The 19484-nt window shown below is 32.1% G+C and overlaps 1 protein-coding gene across 1 annotated transcript; it reads right to left on the reverse strand.

Annotated features, from left to right (window-relative positions):
- Window positions 1–7298: 7298 nt before the first annotated feature.
- LOC110664342 (patatin-like protein 2) lies at window positions 7299–9498 on the reverse strand. Its single transcript, XM_021823981.2, has 6 exons — window positions 9191–9498; window positions 8804–8985; window positions 8532–8718; window positions 8271–8432; window positions 7698–8173; window positions 7299–7583 (listed from the first exon to the last, which is right to left on the reverse strand). Exons 1-6 carry the CDS (start codon window positions 9341–9343, stop codon window positions 7499–7501), a joined length of 1245 nt encoding a protein of 414 aa, XP_021679673.2. The 5' UTR covers window positions 9344–9498; the 3' UTR covers window positions 7299–7498.
- Window positions 9499–19484: the final 9986 nt, after the last annotated feature.

Here is a 19484-nt window from a genome sequence, read left to right on the forward strand (position 1 = left end):
ATTTTTAATAATAGTGTTAAAAATATTTAAAAGCATGTGGATGGATAATTTATCATGTCCTCTTCGTAAACTGTTGAAAAAAAAAAATTTCAGCTATTCAAACATCAATACCACCAATCATGCAATATTTTCTAAGGGGAAGAAAAAAAAAATGTAATAATATATGACTTTATTAGTTTCAGATTTTTTTTTATTTTTAGAGAGAAAAAAATTAAAAAAAATTAAAATTTTATTTATTTCATAAAAATATTTTTTTTTTTACAAAATAAACGGAGTCTGAGTATATATTAATATTCCATGAGTAATATTTAATTCATGGCTGATACTAATCCTGATATATTTATAAACTTAGAAGAATCATTTAAAATTGATAATTTGTAAATAAATTATGATTTTTGAGTTATTTACCATCAATATGAATTGAATTGAAATTAATTTTAAAAGTAGAGGATGAAATTGACAAAATTAAGAAAATGGAAAATTGATATAGTTGGCAAAATCAAAGCTTTTAGCTTTATGGTTTTTCTTTTTTGGCTTGAGACCGTATAACTATTATTAATTTAGACTGAAATTTCAGAAAATACACCGCGGTTATCATTGCTTCTTTTATTAATTAAAGGTAGATAAAATTTAATAAATATTTAGGAAAAGAAAAAATAAATTGAAATTTATTGTCAAGAAATAAATGAATTACATTAGGAATTTAGGATCTACCAGGATATGGTATTATTTCATTTCATTGGAAGAAAAATTCTCCTAGCTATAATTACAAGATAAACAATCAGCTCTCCACTACAAATTTATTGCACACTTTTTTTATTAGCAATAGAAAAATTAATTAGTCAATCTTCATTTATTAGGAGCAAAATGGGGTCTGCCGACTGCTGGCTTGGCTAAACAGTGGTGGCTTTGCTCCTTTGGTTGACGTTTTCACCCAAGCAAGTGCAAATATGGTTGATTTCCATTTTTCTGCAGTGCCTTGCACTCTGAACAGCTCGACTAGTTATTAAACACAAACACAACAAATTAATACTTCCTTTTTAAATATAAATATTTCATTTTTATATTTATAAAAAATGTATTTATATTTTTCCACTAAGAAATCATGTGTTCCAGAAACACTCAATAGTCTCGCGAACATCATTATCTTCACATTCAGGTACGTCCATTTATTCATCACTTTTTATTATTATTATTTTTTATGATATGCATTGGTTATTCACTTGAAAAAAAATCTTAAAAGGTCATAAGATTTAAATTCATATCTTATATTGATTAGTTAATAATTAGTATTTCTTCATTTAATTTTAATTAATAATCGAGATTTAATAATTTTGAAAATAACATATTAATATATTAACATTTTCTCAGAAAAATATTTTACTATTCCTCTCTTGCCATAGCATTTCTTCCGACCCGACAATGGCATTTACGACTCCGACTCCTCTCTTGCGGTCACGTTTCTCTCCACGCTGATAATGCCATTTACGATTGCGACTCCTCTCTTCCCATCGTGTTTCTCCCCATTCTGATGATGCCATTTACTACTTCGACACTTCAACCATTTTCGGAAATAAGTCCATGGCAATTTCCGTCGTTGACTCTGGAGCCCTTGATCGTTTGTTTATAATTTTTTTATGATTATTTTTTTTTACTCATTATAAGTTTTATAGTTTTTTTCAGTTGGACCAACTAACTCAATAAATTTATTCATTAGGGATTTGCTCTGCATTCTAAAATTATAATTTATCATAATTTATTGAAGATGATTTAGGTTGGTTTGGATGAAAATTTTATTCAAAAAAATTCAGGAACAACCCTATTATAGACGACTTCTGTCACAACCCAACTTATGAGCCGGACCGGCATTAGAACCTGGGCCAGCCTAAAGCCCCCGAGGCCCGTAGTAAACCTAACTATTCCTCAACCCAACTCTAAGGCCCATTTGGGCCCAATTTCAAGAATTCAAACGGACAGAGTCCGGCCATAAAATGGACCATTTAACGGAGAGTTTTTAATTCGCCCGACCTACAAACACAATATATAATAAATTGGGGAGCTCAGCTCACCCTCCACATAATCAAAATGTAATAACTCACATGGGAGCTCAGCTCCCTCATCAAATCTCATTATGCATACAGTTAATAATTTTACAGGTCCAACATAACTTTTATAATATAAGTCCAAAATAAAATAAGTGCTTCTAACACATGCAGAGTCTAAAAATTTAACTCAATTGTACAAAATATATTAATTACTATCAATGGACCTGCGAAGAAGAAGAGCAGGTTAGCCACAACAATAATCCTCCTGTAGCCTGGAAAAATAGATGAACAGGAGTGAGCATTCGACTCAGAGAGTAAAATATCAATTTTAACCATAATCTCTATAGCTATCTAAAGTTAATGCACCCTGTGAAGTGAAATGCAACATCGTCAATATTTTCATATCATAATAGCAAAAAGGCAATTTGGAACACTCACACACCCAACACTGTCAAACAGTATATATATGGGAGCTGATCCCCTATACAACCCTCTTAATCCAATCTCTGCCAACAAGTATCTCTCAAGCCGGACTTTAGCTTAATAAACCAAATATGGGGTCCCAGTGAGTGTCTCTCAAGCCGTGTCTACCCCGAAGGACTGGGTCTCAGCGAGTATCTTTCAAGCCATGTCTACCCATCCTGTTCATATCCACTACCATACCACGCGCACGCCACGCACACACACTGCTTCAAATTACCACAAACAACATCCATAGCACTGCAACAATTATGAATGCAATATAAAACGTGCCTAGTGTTTAATTACATAGATACATATTTATAAGTGATGCATGGGCATGCTTAAACATATAATAATATTGAAATTACAATTAAAATTAATATTTTACTTACAGACTCAACCGAAGTCACTGTGGCGGCTGGGCAGAGGAGGAAGGCTGTCCCGGCTCACCTGACAATTTTATTATCATTATTTAATACATTTGACTCAATACAAACTAAGAAAAGATCAAAGATGTCCTAACCCATGTCGAAAATCCGGCAGAGTCTCCCCTATACCTAGGACCTATCCAACCTGCAAAAGAGCTTAAAATACACTTCTATATCCACAAACCACACACCCACAACTCAATCACATCATATAGCCCCTCCTGGGCCCATCCAAACAGTCAACAGTCACAACATGAAAAATTACAGTTTAGTTCTCATAATTAACCCTTTTGCAAACACTACACAAATGAGCTCTAAAAATTTTAAAACTTTGCCCCGCGGTCCTTAGCATTATTACTAAGCCAATGCAAGAGGAATCATAATTTTCTGAGCTACTACGAATATTTTATGGATTTTTAATCTAATTCAAGCACTAGACAATTAAGAAAAAGTAAGGTTCGAGTTTACCTATGCTGATTCTGACTCCGGGAACATGCTCGGGACGTCTGACAATGGTTGGGTAGCCAAAATCTCGATCCAATTCCAAGAATTTTTCGGTAGCCTGTCTGTCTGGCCTGAATTTTACAGATCCGGGCAACTATTGAATTTCTGCGAATTGAAGGTACCTATACGAAGCCCACAACACGGGGTTAGTACATAATTTTTATGAAATTTTCTAAGCTCATTTAGTGCTCGAAAAAATACTACGAAGTTTCATGGGACCCAACGAAAAATGGTGTCGAATAATTTTGAAATTAGTATTGCCGCGAAGCTCTCGACGAGTGGAGCACTCCGGTACTCTCGGTTTTCTCGTGTGGTTCACAGTTTACAAGAAATTTAGCCCAAGAGTCGAAATAGGTTAAAACTTCCCAGACAAAAATTGGGTAAACCGCTTGATGGATTTTGGTGTTCTTGGTGTCTATGGAAAGCTCTCGAGGTGTAAATGAGGTTTGACACAAGACCCGGCTCGATTGGTGGCCGGATTGGCCGAATTTTGGTCGGGAAGGCGAAACGGCGCACTGCACAAAGGGGAGGATTCACACGACTTTTCCGGCGGCCTGGAGCATCGGTCAGCGGTGGGGAGGGGTTGGGGTAGCGCGTTAGCGAGCTGGGAAGGCTAGGGCGGCGGCGATGCAGCAAGAGGAGGAGAGAGGAGAGAGAAAATGGGAGAGAAAGAGGGAGTGTCGGGCGCACGCGTGGAGGAAGAAGAAAAGGGAAATGGCCAGTCCGATTTGATCGGTCCGATCCAATCCTGTTCGATTCGTCCGGTCCGATTCATGATACAAAATTTTGAATTTTTACTATGCTTTGGGACGGAAAATGAGGCCCAAAAATTTCGAAAAAATTCTAAAAAACTCAAAAAAATTCGTAAAGTCTAAATATATTTTTAGTTTTGTCACTTGGTCTTTAAAATAATTTTTAAAAATCATCAAATTTTTATATTTTCGAAAAATCAAACCCGATTTCTAAAATCTAAAAAATTTCAAATAATTTTCTAAAATTTAAATAAAATAAAATATTAATATTTACCCACAAAATAATAAATTTAAAAATTAGGGGTGTTACAACTTCTTTTAAATTCTAAGAGGTTGATTTTAGATTCCATTTAAGTAGATGTGAATTTTAATAAATTATATTAAAATTTTATATTTTTATTAAAATATAAAATTTTGTTATTTCAGATGGATCACACTTGTGTAAATAAGAAGCTTTGACGTGCAGGTGTGGATACATTAATGAATGGAATCCCTGAAGTGGCTTCTAATAAGTTATAACCAATCTTGCAAGTTTTTTCTTTCCTTGAATAAAGTAATTATTGAATCCATACGTGCCAAATTACTTGAATAAATTTCCATCATTGCTTTTGTTTATTTATTTTTTATCTACGTTTTGAATAAATTTTACTTGAATAAATTTTTAATACTAGATTATCTTTGTTACTATTTTAACAAGACATATTTAAAAGCCTAAACAAAACAGAAAAATCTTAAAAAGAAAAATCTTTAACCAAATATAGAAACGAAAAAGAATTAAGAGAAAGATATCAACCCAAGAAGATGCCTTTTGAAAAATAAAAATTTTTAATAATATTTTACAAATATTTAACAGCATTATGTGGGCGGATAATTTATCATGTCCTCTGTTTAAAATGCTGGGAAAAATAAAATAAAATTCGCTATTAATTATCTAATTCAAAGTGTATACATCATTCTTCCCTCATTAATGTTTAATTCGTGGCTGCTACTTATTTGGATATATTTATAAAATTAAAAGAATAATTTAAAATTGATAATTTTTAAATAGATTATGATTTTTGATATGGTATCAATTTCAAATGAATTTTTTTTTTAGAAAATTTGAATTGAATTATTGAAATTAAAACTAATTCTAAATTAGAGGATAAAATTGATAAATTTTTAAAAATAAAAAATGATATAGTTGGCAAAATTAAGCTCTTAGCTTTTTGGTTTTTTTTTTTTCGCTTGAGACCATATAATCATTATGCATGCATTTCATATCATTATTTAGGTATAATTTTGTAGCTAATTTACCTTTTGTTTATAGCTTTTATAGTAGAAATTATCTTTTATTTAGTTAATTTTACTTTTTTCATACTTTTTAATTTAATTTATAGAATTCATTTATTTTGCACGTTAAAATTTAGAGAATTTTGATAAAATTTTGATCATGATAGCTATTTGAAAGAAATCAGAGCTGAATTGTAAAGTTTTAAAGAGAAAATTTGAAGTTGAGTTTTAAAGAAATAAAAAGTTATACAACCTATGACACAACTTATGTAGCTTGTGTTGCAAGTTGTGTTGTAGTTAGAAATGAAGTTTTTCTCAGACTAAAAGTTACACAAGCGTAGATACAATCTCATTTATCCTGTGTTGATGCACTTGATGAATCTTAGTATTTTTTCAGAAGGTTACATAAGGCACAACACAACTTGATTTAGCTTGTGTCATTTTAGTGAAAAATGTTGATATGGCACTTCTCTCCTCTGACCTAATATATCATTTCTCTCTAGAATCTTCTATCTTTTAACCCATTCTAGGGCAAACCCCTAAAGGATATAAAAACATCTTTTTCTCTTTCTTACCCTAAGGAGAATGCAAGGACATTTGGCTAGAAAGAAAAGGAGAGAGAGGAGCACTCTTAGATCAATTTTGCAGTAGCTAAAGGGGACGTCTTCTATCACATTCCGACAGCAGATTTTTCACCATTTTTACTGAGTTTTTCTTTCCCTTGGCTTAGTTTTTCATTTCTTCTTCATTTCTCTATTTGGGTTTATCTTGAAACTATGTTTAGTGAGTAGAACTTTAAGATTCTAGAGATGGGTATATAAATATTGCCTTGTAATGTGATTTTTGAACTGATTTAGCTATTTAAATGAGATTTGCTACATTTTTTATTTATTGCTTGTGAGCTTATTATCTTGCTTGATGAAAGATCCTCATTAAGTTAAGTTTTAATATTTTATAGGTGGATTGAAAAGTGAATGTTTGGGATAGATAATCATGCAATGAACTTAGTTTTCTTAGTGTTAGAAATAAGCTAAGAAGATTAAGTGGACTTTTAAAATTAATTACAACTTAAAATGAGTTTTTATCAGGTTTAAAATATCGTGAAAATAGGGTTTGATTTGATGAAAAATCACTTTTGCAATGCTTGAGAAAGGTTTCAAAGAACTAAGAATTACAAATCTTAGGTATTTGGCTGAATTATGGATAAACCACATACAAGTAATATTGAAAAGTCCTATCTCTAAAATCACTTTAATTTTATTGAAGTTAGATTTAATTCATCCCAAATTCGTAATTTGCAATTTCAGCCTAAGTTTTAGTCATCTAGTTTAATTAGTTTAATTAATTGATTAATTTAGTTTACATTCCTCAAACATCAATTTTAATTTTAAATTTCATTTTTAATATCTTTAAATAGTGACATTCTAATTGGCTTATTCATTTAATTCAAATTTAAGCACAATTCTCTGTAGGAACGATATATTTAATTTTGTACTATAATAACCTGTGCACTTACGGTAGCTATTTTACAGCATATCAATTCATTATTAATTTAGACTGAAATATTAGAAAATAACAGAAGTTATCATTACTTATTTTACTAATTTAAATGCTTTGTGAATTAAATTAATTTATATTTAATTTGGATCAATAATGTGAAAATTAATTAAGGATAATAATATAAAAATACTCATTTATTTAACATAAAATTACATAATTATCTCATTGATCACAATATTTATGTGGATAAAGTTGATACATATATAGCATTTAGGAAATTTAATGAAGATGAAATTTAATTAAGATTTAGGAAAAGAAAAACAAAATAAATGAAATTATTATAAAGGTAGATGAATTTATTGTCAACAAATAAATGAATTACATTAGGAATTTAGGATCTACCATGATATGGTATTATTTCATTTCAATGGAAGAAAATCCTCCTAGCTATAATTACAAGATAAACAATCAATTCTCCACTAGAAATTTATTGGACACTTGTTTATTAGAAGAAGGAAAATTAATTAGTCAATCTTCACTTAGGAGCAACAGCTTTTCCTTGGCCTTGTGGTGATCTAATTTCACGAAGCCGTTTCTCCCTGGAGAGTATGTTAGCCAACCTACGCACGCAGAAGCAAATCAAATTAACCAAAACTTGAAAGAGAGGAAAAAAAGTTGAAGAAAAAATGAACCTAAATAATATAATAATGATAATAAAAATAATATACGCGTACTTCTTGAGAGCCTCCTCATTTGTAGCCTTGTAAGCCGGCTCAAAGGCACCGGTGTCCAAGTTCACCCTGGCAACTCGTTTCTTCAGCAACTCCTCACCCACTTTCACAAGGTTCTTCAAGTTTTCTTCTGTGGCAATATCCACAGAAGAGAGATTTCCAGTTAATGTATCGTCCTGAATTCGAATGTAATTTTCTTCGGAGTGAAGAGCCTGAAAAACGGTGGAAATGTGATAATCAACCATGTCGCTGCTGGCTTGCATAAACACATCCACCAACGGAGTGGAGTGTTCACTGGTTAACCATCCCAACAAACCCCATTTAGCCGCATCGTCAGCATGATATTTTTCTTCACTTTTTGGTGAACCCGTCCCCAGGGATAGCACCAGAAATCGGCTATAGTCTGTTGGCTTTATGGGGAAGAAGTCTGCGTTATCGCGGTTAATTTCTTTCATCACAGCATTCATAGCCACCAAAGCCTGGAACATTAAAAAGAAAGAGAAGAATATCAGAGACGTTAACATACATACAAATCCAGGAGGACGATGTTGAAGATCAATGTTCATGAAACGATACCGGATTATTAGCAGCCACGCCTCCATCAATAAGATCGAATTCCCTCACTTTTCCTGTGGAATCTTTGGTTTCGAAACGGTGTGCTGGAAGATAAGTTGGGGCAGCTGAGGTTGCAATGCAAATATCCGAGAGAAGGGCATTAATGGATGGGTTTTTCTTCACCTGAACACGGCATGCGTGGGCAAATATCATTCGAATTACTGGATAGATTATAATTTCAATGAACCAAATTCATGCAAATGTCTATATCAAGTTATGAACCTCATATGTTGAGAAAACAGCTGGTTGGAGGCGCTTGATATCAAATGTTGGAATGACAACAGTTGTCAATGTCTGGTCCAGTTTTATATCTCCTAATTTTTCCTTGACAATTTGGTGTAAATATTGGCCATCATACTTGGGTCCTGCCAAAGACCTGACCAGATTGGCCGCAGGAGCGAAGGGAGACCTGTTGCAAAATTACATAAATTAATAATATATACATATTGGGACGCTTGCTTGTCCATCATCTTCAAGCTTCAATAAATTATTACCGGTCTTGGTGGAAGATTTTTGGGCAGTGCTCGAGATAGAAGTCTGTGATGTCCTTGGCAGCAAACAAAGGTCGATTTTGCTCATTTGGTGCTGTAAGCATAGCAGTGACGAGACCACCAGTGCTAGTTCCTGTGATCACATCAAAATAGTCTGCTAATCTTGCATCCTCTCCATCCAGTTTCTGCACACGGTCATTTACAAACTTTTATCCAAAAAATTATACTATCGTGTTTATTCAACATGTACACTGAAAGGAAAATAATTAAAAGGATCCATATTCAACAATAAGCTTTAACTCGTTAGTATTGGAATTATTTTCAATGCTACGAAATCTAAGTTTGAGTCTCCGTCGAAATAAAATGAAGGAAAAAAAAAACCATTTTCACCTGAAGTTCAGACTCTAAAAAGCCAAGGATTGTTGCCGGTATGATTCCTCTTATTCCACCACCATCGATGCTAAGAATGGTGATTAAGTTTCCGTAAGTTGGAGGCTGTAGGGGTGATCTGGGAGTTGGTAGGGGTGATCTTGGAGTTTCCATATCTGTTATTAAGTGACCAAGAAATTCTAAAATAACAAAAAGTGTAGAGAAAGAACGGAAGTCCTAAAGGAAGAGACGGAAGAAGAAGTTAAATGTTAGAGCTTGGGAGAGGAGAAAGACTGTACTGTGAAGTGTTTGAACGTTGCAATAATCTCCCAAGCGACCTGGAAGGGTACTTATAGGCCTGAGCGCTTCACCACATTTAGAATTTTCAACACATCCAAGCCTTATACTAGTCAAATTTGATACATTATGAAATTTCACAAGTTTTAATGGGTCCAAAAATTTCAGGGGATTTGGAAAATTCAAAGGATAAGGCTTCCCTTCACTAATTGGGAGCATCCTACCCTGTCCCCATGCGGGAATCGGAAATTTAGAATATCAAAGCGCGTACTCCTATTGACAACTTGATTAATTAATGAGAATGGTAGGTTTTCTTTTTGTTTTTTTTTTTCCCAACATTTAGATAAGCTTTGAATAAAGACCTCCTGCAAATTAAATTGTTCATCAAAATTTTCACAAAAAAATGATAATTTCTTCAAATGAATAGTATTCTTCGATTATTTTCACATAATTAAACTAATGTTCGTCGAATCAATAATCCCAAGTTTTTTTTTTTAATTAGTAAGCAAATCTTAGCTAACTACTTGCATCTAATGATTTTTCTTGCTTTCTTCCTCATAAAATTCTAAGTTCTCGGTTTGATATTAATATATAAAGTATTGGAATGTTTTCTCGTCTTCATTAGTGTTCACATTATGTTGATTCTATACTTTAAAAAATACATTTATTTTACATTATTAATATATCATAAAAGAGTTAAAATTATAATTTTCTAATCCTAGTATATGAGTAATTTATTTATAATTAAATCCCAAAAATGAATTTTAAGATAATACTTCGTAAAGATGAATTGAAGAATCAAAGATAATACCTTTTCAATTCTTGTCTGCTTATGCTTAAACATTTAGTTGTATACAGGAACAATCACGTATGAAGTGCTATTGAAAATAGTCAAACATCCAGTTTTACCCGTAATTAACTACCTTTGAAAGCAGTTTCATTTCCCATATATGCCAAGCAAGATTGTATGTATAATAATCCACCCACAAAGGCAAATAATTATTTAAAATTAGAATCCAATTATTTTAAATATGAACACTAGCGATGACGAATTCTCCACCAAAGCTAAATTTTGGAAAGCTAGCACTCGGCTTATTGCAATTGCCGCCTACCCGCACCACAATTTTAATTTTTATGCTTACTGCTTTCGCTCTTACTTGCCAGGAAACTCACATGTCTGAAATTGCCAAATCTATCGTTTGCCTTCTTTTTTCTCGGGATTATCTCTAATAAATCATTTCCAATATCACAGCAAGAAATGTTAGAACAACAATGATTTTATTGTCAAATGCACAAATTCACATGTTGCTGCTATAAAATTGTGATACTGCAAAATTTTTGCTATTAACTTTAATATTTGTTGTAGTGTATGGCCTATAAGATAATAATTTCCCCATGCAATAAACTTTGTAACTAATTACTCTATCTATCAATTTTTATTTGTTGTTTAAGATGTAACATCCCAAATTTTTAAATAATTATTTTATATGAAAATTATAATATTTTATTATATTAAATATTATGGAAATTTATTTAAAATTTTTTGAATTTTTAAAATCGGATTTGATTTTTCTAAGACAATAAATTTCATCTATTTTTAAAAAATTAATTTAAAAACCACGTGGCAAATCTAAAAATATATTCAAACTCTATAAATTTTTTTGAGTTTTTTGTAATTTTTTTTGTAATTTTTGGGTCTCATTTTGATTCCCAGGGTAAAGTAAAAATTCAATTTTAAATATCTTAAATCGAACCAGCCAAATCAAATAGGATCGAATTGGACCGATTGAATCGAACTAGCCCATCATTTTCTTTCCTTCTTCCTCCCGCATGCACTCGATCCCTCTCCCTTCTCTCTTCATTTTCTCTCTCCTCTCTCCTCCCCACCATCGGCCACCACCTCCCCCTCCTCCCCAGCTCACCGACGCACCACCACGGAGCCTCCCCGCCACCGGCCATCACCCTAAAAGCCAAAAAATTTGGCTTGAAACTCCCTCACGCACAGTGCACAACTCATCAACTTCCTGACCAAAATCTGGCAGATCCGACCACCAATTAGACCAGGTCCAATCCCAATCACCTTCTATACTTCGAGAGTTTTCCAAAGACACCAAGAACACGAATTATCGTCAAGCAGTTTGTTCGATTTAAGCTCTAGAAATTTTAACCTATTTCGATTTTTGGGCTAAATATCTCTCAAAACAGGAACCCTGTGAAGATTCTGAGAGTACCGGCGTGCTTCACTCGACGAGAGTTTCACGTGATATAAATTTCAAAATTTTTCGACACGAAGAATCTAGTGAGTCCTATAGACTTCACAGTGTTTTTCCAAGCCTTAAATGAGCTTATTTAATTTCACAAAAATTATATTTTAACTCCTAGTAATATGAGCTTTGCATAGGTACCTTCGTTTTATAAAAATTTCACCAGTGTCTAGATCTACATTTCCGGGCCAGATAAATGAGCTGCCAAAGTTACTTCAGAAATAGGTCAAAATTATAGTCATTGCCACCATTTTCAGATGCTCTAGATGCGTTCCAAACGTCAGAATGGGCGTAGGTAAACCTGAACTCTAAATTTCCTTATTTACATAATATCGGGTTTAGAATAAAAATTCATAAAATATTCATGAGAGATTAGAAAATTATAATTCCTTTTACAATAGCCTTATAGCATTGTTAAGGATTACAAGGTAAAATTTTAGAATTTTAGAGCTCGTTTGAATGATTTTTACATAATGTTAGTTTTAGGGGCTATGACTGAATTTTATAATTTTGTGAGTTTTGTCTAGTTTGGAGGGCCCAGGAGGGGCCATATAATGTTAATGAGATGTGGATATGGGACTTGTGATTTTAGAAGTGTGATTTGAACCACTTTGCAGGTTGAGTAGGTCCTAGATATACGAAAAATTCTATCAGATTTTCGGCATAAATTAGGGTGTCTTTTGACTCTCTAAGTTCTTATTTTGTATTAGAGCTGACAAATTCATTAATATAATTGTTTAGATGAGTAGGAATAGCCATCTTTCTCCACTCAACCGCCCCAGTAGTCTCTGGTGTACTGTAAGTAGATGCTGATTTTATTTATAATTTCAATATTATTATACATGCAAGGTATGCTCATACATTCACTTATAATTATATGTATATAGCTATTATAGGCACACTTTGTATTGCATTATCATTATTTGATGAAATTGACGTGGGTATTGCCCTAGGGTAATTTGAAGCTGTGTGCTGTGTCGGCGTGCGTGAGGTGTGGTATTGGATATGGGTAGGACGAGCAGATCGGCTTGAGCTAGTCTCACTTGGGGCCTAGTCCTTTTTGTGATAAGTTGAGGCGAGTAAGACTTTGAGTTAATCTCATTGACCCCCGCATTTGGATTATTAAGAGAAAGTTCGCCTCGAGTTGATCTCGTTGATAGAGGTTGGAATTAAGAGAATTGTGTAGGGGATCAACTCCTATATATATATTTAATTGATGTGACACACAGGTGTGTAAATGCTCCAAATTATTCTTTGTGTGAATATTGTTTGAACTTGATTGAATATGTTGATATATGCTGCATTTCATCCTTAGGGATGCATTAGCTCTAGATAGTTATAGAAATTGTATTTAAAATCAATATCTTACTCAATGAGTCAAATGTTCACTCCTGTTTATCCTATTTTTCTACGCTATAGGAGGGTTTCATTTTCAGAATAATCTGCTTCCTTTCTCACAGGTTTATCAGCAGCCGTTCTTTGTACTTCGTTTTCTTGATTTAAAATTTAGAACTCTGCATGTACTAGGAATAATATATTTGGCATGGGACTATAAAAGATTATTTATTTTAAAATTCTAAACCTATATTTATGCATGTGTGGTTGAATAGGATGAATATATATATATTGGATGAGGGAGCTGATTTCCCATTTGATATATTTATTATGTTGAGGATTAAGAGGGTGAGCAGAGCCCCCTAAATTTATATATTTTTTTTATCACAGGTCGGGTGAGCTAAAACTCCCCATTGGGTAATTCAATTTATGGTTGGATTCTATCCTGTTGAGTTCTTCAAAATGGGCTTTAAATATGGGCTTTATGGTTAGACTAAAATCAGTTAGACTTACTACGAGCTTTGAGGTGAAGGAGCGAAAGCATGAAAAATATAAGTTTAGATCATTGAATTCAAAATTTTTTTTTCTAGGGTGTCATGCATCATGCAAGATTCATTGTTTATCTATTTGATTTCAATGTTAAACAGCATATTAAAACTCTTTTAATATGTTTTTGGATCTATATTTGCCATTTAAGATTTTAGAATTAACAGATTAATTCATTAGAACCCTAGATTAGATCAAGAACAAGTGCACTAACATTTTGATGTACTGGAATTGTGTTTGGTACCTTTAGGATGTGCCTAGGACACTAGATGTTGTCCCTCTAGCTTGTCCACACCAAGATCACCAATGGTAGCCCCTTGAATAGCTTTTCAAGCCTTTCCAATCAATTATAAATTCAGGTTTTTCCTTTAGAGATGTTATAGATGTATACAGGACACTAGAAATGATTTCTAGTATTTTTAATTCAAGAGAATGTTAGCTATTCTCTTTGAATTGATGAGAGATGAAGAAGAAGAGAGAAAGAGCACTCCAAGGGTGGCGGAACATATGAAGAACAGCAGCTTGTATTTTTACTCTTTCATAACAACACATTATATAGCTAGGTCATCACTTAAAACCATTGCCACATGTCACCTTCTGATTGGCTCTTAGTTTAATTGACTCAATTACATTGTGCCAAGTGTCAAACTTAGATTTAATCTTGACTTTGATCATCTTAAATGATTAAAAGACAAATGGCAAGCTTATGTGTAGTGCCATGTGTCACCATCTCATGGTGCCACATGTCACCCTGTGAAATGACCAAAATACCCTTGTGTCTTAATTTTGAGTTCTCAATCCAAAATAATTATTTCTCTTCTTCTAATCAATTTATATCAAATATAAATTAATTAATTAATCTTTATTAATTAATTTTTCATAATTAAATTCATATTTAAACACTTTAAATATCAATTTAACTTATAATATATATCCAATAACCTAGATTTAGTTTCAAGTCATGCTAGGGATTTTGCAATCTAATTGCAAATCAAACATATTTAATTAATCAATTAAACTCTTTAATTAATTAATTAAATCATATTTAACTTGGTGATTACTTGTGTATGTGTGTGACTTACTAGGCTTATCACTAATTGGTAATGAGATATGATATCAACTCTTAATATCATCAGAACTCTTTCTTACCATAAATGATTTCTCTAAATCATTTTAGGCAGCTTATAAACTATGGTTAATACCTAGCATAGCATAGCATGCCATAGCCACCCAACTAGTAGTAAAGTTTACCTTAAATGAACCTATAATCATATGTTACCATGCACTAGAATCTCTCTGTTACAAAATCCCAATTCGAGCTAGAGTCATGGTTTATGTCAAACCCCATTTGCTATGAATATTATGTTCTTTTTTAAATCCAGTTCTTGATTAAAAAGATTTTCTCATCAGAAACTCTTTTCTGATTAAATCTATATGTCCTAGTCAGGAACTTGAAACATCAAGAACAATTAAATGAACATAGGATTTTATCCCTATTTACTTAGGGTAACAGATTCCATCTTGATCAACACCTACCTCCATATATAACTAGTAGGAGACAACACATGCCGATATACCCATACACAGTACAAGTATGAAAGCAGTATCAAACTCAAACCACCTGTATACAAGATAACTGTGCTATCTTAGGTCTAAAGATTATATGCACTGATGTGATTTATGACAATACATTGACAAGAGTAAACTCCATGTGTTTGTCATAAATGTCACTGGTTCGGCCTACTTATCATGTATAAGTATCTATCATGTTTGTTATATGGCATGAGACTCACCATTCCATCTTATTTACATCTCATATAAATAACTTGGGAACAAACATGATTACAATCTTTCTAGATAAGTCATGTCCTTATTGTGAAGTATCCTCGATTGTGAACCAATTTATGATATTTTGTGCTAGAAATACTGTCACTCATATTCTTAACAACTTAAGAATAGAATTTCTAACAAAATATCAATGAACCTTTTCTATTACACATAAATATATTATGTAAACGGAAAAGTAAAAATGTTTTTTATCAATAAAACATGTACAAGATACATACTAAATGATATGCTCCAGGGCATACTATTAATATGGGGGTCTTATGCTGACAAAAGTCCTAGTGCCGATCCAGTCTATAATTTGGGTCGTGACAAACAAATTTACATATTGCTACTATAAAATTGTGATACTACAAAATTTTTGCTATTAACTCTAATATTGTTATAGTGCATGGCCAATAAGATAATAATTTCCCCATGCAATAAACTTTTTAACTAATTACTCTATCTATCAATTTTTATTTGTTGTTTAAGATTTATATACGGTGATTAAAGAATCAATTAAATTAATTAAATTATAATAAAATATTCCTTAATTTAACTAAATTATTCTTGCTTGATAAATGAAGAGTTTTACTAAATATGACTAGCAAAAACTTAGCTTTGGACTTTCAGCTAAACCATTTCAGTAGATTATTTTACTTAATTAAGATGGGTGATAAAATGAGTTTTAATAAATTGTAAAAGTAGTTTTGTATTTAGTAGAGATAAGGATAAATTTAGAAAAAAAATTACTTAATACTTCTTAATTTTCTCAAATTACAGATAAAAGTAGATGAAAATAGTATATTTACAGTTTAATAAAATGTAGAATACATTTTTTTATTTCAATTCAATTATTTAGATTTTTTTTCTCTTTTCAGAGTTTTGTGATTTTGGTTTTAGTTTTTACCTTTTATCTAATAAAGTTTTTTTTTCTTGTATTTTAAGAATTAAGTTTTCTTTTAATCATAAGAGCCTCTTAATTTGCTTAAAAAGGAATTAATCAAGCAAAATATATTTATAGCCTATGGGATATACTCTTTCCGTACATAAATAATAGTCACATTTGACTTTTTATTTTGTCCAAAGATATACTCTCTTCGTGCACAAATAATAGTCACATTTGACTTTTTATTTTGTCCAAAATTATTTCTCACCTTTTGAAGACCAAGGAGAATTAACTATTTTTTTTCAATTTTATCCTTTATCTCTATAAAATATTAGTGGAAAGAAAATATTATATTAAAGTAATTATTCAATTTAGATAAAGGGTAATTAAGTAAATTATTAGTTTTTTTTATAAAAATAAGATTATCCAATCATTTTTTTAATCACCATAAAAACTCCAAATGTGGCTATTATTTATGGACGGAGGAAGTATTAAGTAATATAATTTATTTTTTTAATCGAAATTAATTATGTGCTTCTTAAGTAATTAATTTCTTGGATCAGGCATTACTTGCTATTAGTGAATTGACAATGGAGATGATTATGGGAAATTCATACTTATTTCCGATGAAACCAATGGATTATAGAGAGTTTCTTGTTACATCGTTACGAATTGGGTCACCGAAATCCGAGGAGAGATCCAATGCAAATGAGGCAGCAAAATGGGGTCTGCTGGATTGGCTAAACAATGGTAGTTCTACTCTGGTTGACGTTTTCACCCAAGCAAGTGCAGATTATGTACGATAGAGCTTTAACCCTTCAGCTCATTTTGGCTCCAAACTATAATGTCTCAAGTCAAATGAACCCAAATCAATATATACATACATATAGACGTACTTCCTCATAGCCTCTTCATTTGTAGCCTTGTGAGCAGGCTCAAAAAGGCACTAGCGTCCAAGACCCTGGCAACTCGTTTCCTTAGGAACTTCTCACCCACTTTCACAAGTTTCGGCACTTTTTGACTTAGAAAATCTAACATATGCCACAGCTGGATTTGGATTTTGGATTCAACCACTTAAAACTGTATAATTTGATCCATATTATATTAAATATTAATTAATTACCAAGTGACAAATATAAAATTGCACTTGAGTGGGAATATTGGGATTACATATCCCAAATCAGAAAAATAAAAAAGTAAATTGATGAATATAAATGATTGAATTATAATATTAAATTGTCTAATTATTTTAATGTGTAAAATAATTCAATAATTTATATTTACCATATTAAAATACAACAAAGTATAATTTACCTAGCATTCTTTTCAAATTTAACCACCAAAGACAAACAAATTGTGGTTGACTTGGTTTGTGGTGGCTCTTGGCTTGCTGGCTTTTGGATTAGACCTTAGTCATAGACACTAGCGCTTGGAAAGTAAGAACCGATGTAGGGTTGCTTGCCATTTTAGGGTACTGAATTCCTTTAAATAATTAAATTCACAGAGTTGCTGCTGGTTTTGGTCTCTTTTGCTGCTTTGTTCTGAGCTGGGTACTTGATTTCACGTATTTGGTTGTTAATTTTGTTGCTTTTGCTATTTCTCGGATGATTTTGAATCTCACTGGGCCAAGTGTTCATCGGAGCCCCCTGCATTTTGTGTCCCTGCTGCTGCAAAATGTCATGCTGTCCTCTTTTCCTGTGTTTGTTCGAGTCTCGGTTCTTTAAAGGGTCCTCACCCTGTTTTCTGAAGTCCTTTAGTAGCGGACGGCTCTTTAGGTGGGATTTGTACTGTTTATTTTGCTGGATATTTTATTAAAAATATTTTCTAATTGCTTATAAAAATTGCAGGACAGACGAAGATAAATTATATAAAAATAAAAAAATTAAAAATAAGTGAAAAAATACATTTCTCTCTAATTATTTGCTATAAAGAATTTTTTTTTCTTTTTTATAGGAGAGTGAAAACTCGAATCTAATACATATGATGTCACACCTGCCTTCCACCCTACAGAGGCAAATGTGATAAGGAAAAACTAATAGAATTTCCCTTAATATATAACTAATTAGACATATGAAACCTGCTGAAATCCTAGAAGAATATGTAAATATATACATATATACATAAAGTGGCTCCATGCCGAATAGATATATCATCTTCATAGATACATGATTTTTTTTCCCTCCGTAGGAACCAAAAATAATATAAACACAGACTTTAGGGGGGTAGCAGCCTAAACACATAGATAATATATACAGTAATCCAAAATAATCAAAATTTACAAAATGAATATATTGGCCTAACCTCCACTAGACTCTGCAGCTGGTGAAGTGGAAGAAAAGACAATGCTAATAAATGAGGGCTGTTGATAGAATGATCACTAAAAGGAATCTGAAATATTAAAAATATAAGAGGTGAGTGCAACTATTCAATGAGCGGATAAATAAATAACAAAAGAGAAATAGACAAGATTTTAGTACTTAATAGTACCATGTGCTATACTAACATATGTCAGCTGAATAAATATCATTTGTTGTAATTCACATAACTGAGATAAAATAAAATTCCACACTGTAAAAAAAAATGCTGAAATAACTTTGCTAATAATCATAAAATCAATAATATCCTCATACACTCATAATATGCTTCATATAGATGATGCTGGTATCTCAGGTACATATAATAAACTCTATCAACTTGAGAGCAATGCTGACATCCTAGGCTCCATGATGACATTAACGGCCCAAGAGCAATAAATATGTTGGTCATACACATGTGTAGAACTACCCCAAAGGGCGACCACTTGATATACGTCTCAAAAGCTATATGCATATCAAGCATTGTCCCAAAGACATTGTCCCAAAGACAGTGAGCTAAATAAATCACCCGTCATCAAGGTGTTATCCATTCGGTGCATATATAGAGCATATTTAGCCATTTATTCAGCTGAAATTTAAATCTTATTTCATTTATTTAAAGAATACAAAAAAAGGCCATTATCCATTCCCATATTTTTTTTCTTTATAACACAAATAATTTGGAGAAGGCTTATGATAGTGTTAGAACAAAAGAGGGTATCATGCCCAATCTCTCTCAATCAATTTGGTTTAATGCCTGGTCGTTCAACTATGGAAGCAATCTTTCTAATTAGAAGCTTGAT

Source organism: Hevea brasiliensis, chromosome 12 (assembly GCF_030052815.1).
Source record: "Hevea brasiliensis isolate MT/VB/25A 57/8 chromosome 12, ASM3005281v1, whole genome shotgun sequence".
Lineage (NCBI taxonomy): Eukaryota > Viridiplantae > Streptophyta > Magnoliopsida > Malpighiales > Euphorbiaceae > Hevea > Hevea brasiliensis.

Bases quoted from the DNA above. Each gene is read 5' to 3' on its own strand.
- LOC110664342 (XM_021823981.2), bottom strand. From the start codon at position 9,343: ATGGAAACTCCAAGATCACCCCTACCAACTCCCAGATCACCCCTACAG. The intron at 8,986-9,190 runs GTGAAAATGGTT...GACCGTGTGCAG, and splicing joins TTTTAGAGTCTGAACTTCAG to AAACTGGATGGAGAGGATGC. The intron at 7,584-7,697 runs GTACGCGTATAT...CTGCGTGCGTAG, and splicing joins AATGAGGAGGCTCTCAAGAA to GTTGGCTAACATACTCTCCA.